This window comes from Chiloscyllium punctatum, chromosome 3 (genome assembly GCF_047496795.1).
Source record: "Chiloscyllium punctatum isolate Juve2018m chromosome 3, sChiPun1.3, whole genome shotgun sequence".
Classification (NCBI taxonomy): Eukaryota; Metazoa; Chordata; class Chondrichthyes; order Orectolobiformes; family Hemiscylliidae; genus Chiloscyllium; species Chiloscyllium punctatum.
Genome location: NC_092741.1, coordinates 5,944,414 through 5,947,826, shown reverse-complemented (window position 1 = coordinate 5,947,826; position 3,413 = coordinate 5,944,414). Strand labels below are relative to the sequence as shown.

Here is a 3,413-nt window from a genome sequence, read left to right as displayed (position 1 = left end):
GGTCTGCCAGGTGCTGCTCCTGGCATACCCTCCTGCTCTCTCCATTGAACCAGGGTTGATCCCCTGGTTTGATGGTAATGGTTGAGTGGGGGGTATGCCGGGCTATGAGGTTACATAGTGGGAAGGAAATCTGTCACCCTTCCCTGGTCTGGCCTACATGTGACTTCAGACCCACGGGAAGGTGGTCAACTCTGAGCCAGTCAGTTTCAGGGCATTTCGGGATGGGCCCTATATTCCAGTCAGCGACACCACACCTCATGAAAGAATGAAAAGCAATCTGCCCAGATTGAACGTCTGTGTCCCTCTTGTCTTTCCAGTTTCCAGGAGCTGTCCTGAGTGTGGAGCGAGAGTTGGATTTATGCATGGCGGGAGTGACGATTCTATGGGAGGATTTCCAGAGTGCCTTAGATCAGCTGCAGACGGAGCTGTCCCAGGCGATCGGAGCTCCAAAGGTTTGTCCAGAATCTGAGGTGAACTGTGGGTTTGCACTGGGCAACTAGACATTGCCTTAACATCGGAGTCCCCCTCCATACAGACTACACCCAGCTCTAGCTCACCACCCACCCTCTGCACCTCCACTCGCTCTGACAATGTTGAATACTCTTTCAAGAATACTGCGGTGAGTAACTCCCCTCCTGACTCCCCAAAGCCTGTCCACCATCTACAAGGTACAAGTCAGGAGTGGGAGGGAATACTCCCCACTTGCCCTGGATGGGGGCAGCTCCAACAACACTCAAGAAGCTCAACACCATCCAGGAGAAAGCAGCCGCTTGATTGGCACCGCATCCACAAAAATGCACCCCCATTCCCCGGTCCCTACCCCCTTCCCCATACACACCCACATGTATAAAGACACATGCACACACATGCCTGCCTTCACTCACTCACTCACTAATCCGGAGACCCAGGTAATATTCTTGGGGCCACAGTGTAATCCTGCCTTGGCCAATGGTGGAATTTCAGTTTAACTACAATCAGAGATTGAGTGTCCAATGATGAATCCATTGTTGATTGTTGGAAAAACCATCTGGGTCACTAATGTCCTTGAGGGAGGGAAGCTGCTCTGGCCTACACGTGACTCCAGGCCCACGGCAATATGGTCGACTGTTAGCTGCCCGCTGGGTAATAAATGAGCAGAAAAATGTTGGACTAGCCCCTTCTCTCCCCCCCCCCCCCCCCCCCTCCCAGGTGCACTCTCCATAGCCCCTCCAATGCCCTGACTGTTGAAAGTTACTATTAAATCTCCTCGAGCATGTGGCTTTCCAGATCACAATGACCCACTGGGCTTTCTCCTGATGTCTCTGGTAAATCCTCATGAATCTGTATCGTCTAGTTACGCAGCCTGGAACCTGTTTCCAGTTGGGTTTCTGTGGCAGGACTGAAACTACAGAGGAGGGAATCTCTATCAGTGAATTCTGTCCAGTCAGGGCCTTCCTGCTGACTGATGCTGGGATGAGGGAGTGGAGAGGAGCCGATTTCCCCCTATCCCCGAGTTTGCTGTTTCTCATTGGCTGCTGTCTTGTTTGCCCCCAGATTCCCACGGTGAAGTGGCAGGATGTGGGAGGTCTACAAGAGGTCAAGCGTGAAATTCTGGACACGGTGCAACTCCCCCTGGAGCATCCTGAGCTGCTGACTCTCGGCCTGCGCAGGACCGGGCTCCTCCTCTACGGACCCCCTGGGACAGGCAAAACCATGCTGGCTAAAGCTGTCGCTACTGAGTGCGCAATGACCTTCCTGAGGTGAGCCAATCAGAGGCGAGCTACATTGCTCCAGTTTCCAGTCGCCTGGTGTTCCACTGGAGGGTCGCAGGAACAATGTCAGCTTGTTTATATACAGAATTTACTTCAGCAATTAATAAGGTCATAGGTTTAGGGTGTAGGTTTGCTCGCTGAGCTGTAGGTTTGATATCCAGACGTTTCATTACCTGGCTGGGTGACATCATCAGTGGCGACCTCCAAGTGAAGCGAAGCTGTTGTCTCCTGCTTTCTGTTTATATCTTATAGACATGCCAGAGAATTCCTAGAGGCCTGGTACTCCAACCACAACGCCATAAACAAACACATAGATCTAGATGCCATCTATCAACCCCTCAGAAAACAAACAGGAAATGACATCACCACAAACCCCAGGAACCCCATCCAGGAGAAAGATATAAATAGAAAGCAGGAGACAACAGCTTTGCTTCACTTGGAGGTCACCAATGATGATGTTACCTAGCCAGGTAATGAAACGTCTGGATATCAAACCTACAGCTCAGCGAGCAAACCTACACCCTAAACCTTCAACCTGAGCTACAAACCTTGCAAGGTCATAGGTGACCTGACTGTGGCTAGAATGCTACCTTCCTGCCTGCCATTCCACACCCACCACCCCACCAATCTGCTGTAATCTTATTGAATCACAGCCTGTCAATCTACACTCATCCTACCCCCACCCCCCCCAACTAGGCCTATAGACTTGAATGGAATGACATTTCAACTGTTTGTGCAAGTACTCTTTAAAGGATGTGAGGTTTCCCTCCTCAACCCCTCCCCTCCCCCCTCTCAGGCAGTGCATTCCAGACCCCCCACCACCCTCTGGGTAAAAACCATTTCCCTCCAATCCCCTCTGAACCTCCTGCCTTTCACTTTATAATTACAACATGCTGGAGGAGGCTGTGAATGAGGTAAAAACAATGACTGCAGATGCTGGAAACCAGATTCTGGATTAGTGGTGCTGGAAGAGCACAGCAGTTCAGGCAGCATCCAAGGAGCTTCGAAATCGATGTTTCGGGCAAAAGCCCTTCATCAGGAAGGGCTTTGCCCGAAACGCCGATTTCAAAGCTCCTTGGATGCTGCCTGAACTGCTGTGCTCTTCCAGCACCACTAATCCAGAATGTAGGGGTGAATGGCCTGGTCTTTTCTGCCTGTGAACAGGTTGGAGTCAGTAAGGGACACACAGGCCAGGAAAGCACCTTTGCTTTAGATCGAAATGTTGTGTCAGTGCACAAGAGGACAGTTGCCCCTTAACTTCTGAGCCTCTAATACTGGGTGAGATGTTCTTCCTTTGTCTCCTAGCTGGGAAAGTACAACTTACCATTAAATTATTTTGTCTGTGTAAAATATTAACTAATTCTATATGTAAACTTGCACAGAAATGGCAGGGTTGGCATTGTGCAAGTGACTGCAGTTACACAGAGCCCTACCTCTCCCATCTACCTCCAGCTTAGAGTCTCTGAGCTTCTTCAGCATCTTCTGTTCTCGTCTTGGAAATAAAAATTCCAGGGGGAAGAGTTTCAGAGAGGCAGATAGCATGGCAAAGGAGGAGGGGTGGCTTTGATAGTAAAGAACATAACATGTTATGCACCAGACCAGACCCCCTCAAAATATTTTAAGGTAGCCTGGACTCTAACATTCTCTTATTTTAATGGGAAA

At 50.0% G+C, this 3,413-nt stretch overlaps 1 protein-coding gene across 4 annotated transcripts in view; it reads left to right on the top strand.

Annotated features, from left to right (window-relative positions):
* The first annotated feature begins 298 nt into the window (after window positions 1–298).
* The window catches only part of LOC140454480 (peroxisomal ATPase PEX6-like), a 7,689-nt gene continuing 4,574 nt past the window's right edge, over window positions 299–3,413 (top strand). For all 4 annotated transcript variants that reach the window (XM_072549280.1, XM_072549289.1, XM_072549262.1 and 1 more), the window contains exons 1-2: window positions 299–452; window positions 1,534–1,739. In XM_072549280.1, coding sequence (XP_072405381.1) covers window positions 363–452; window positions 1,534–1,739 — 296 coding nt within the window. In that variant the 5' untranslated portion in view covers window positions 299–362. The remainder of the gene's footprint in view (window positions 453–1,533; window positions 1,740–3,413) is intronic.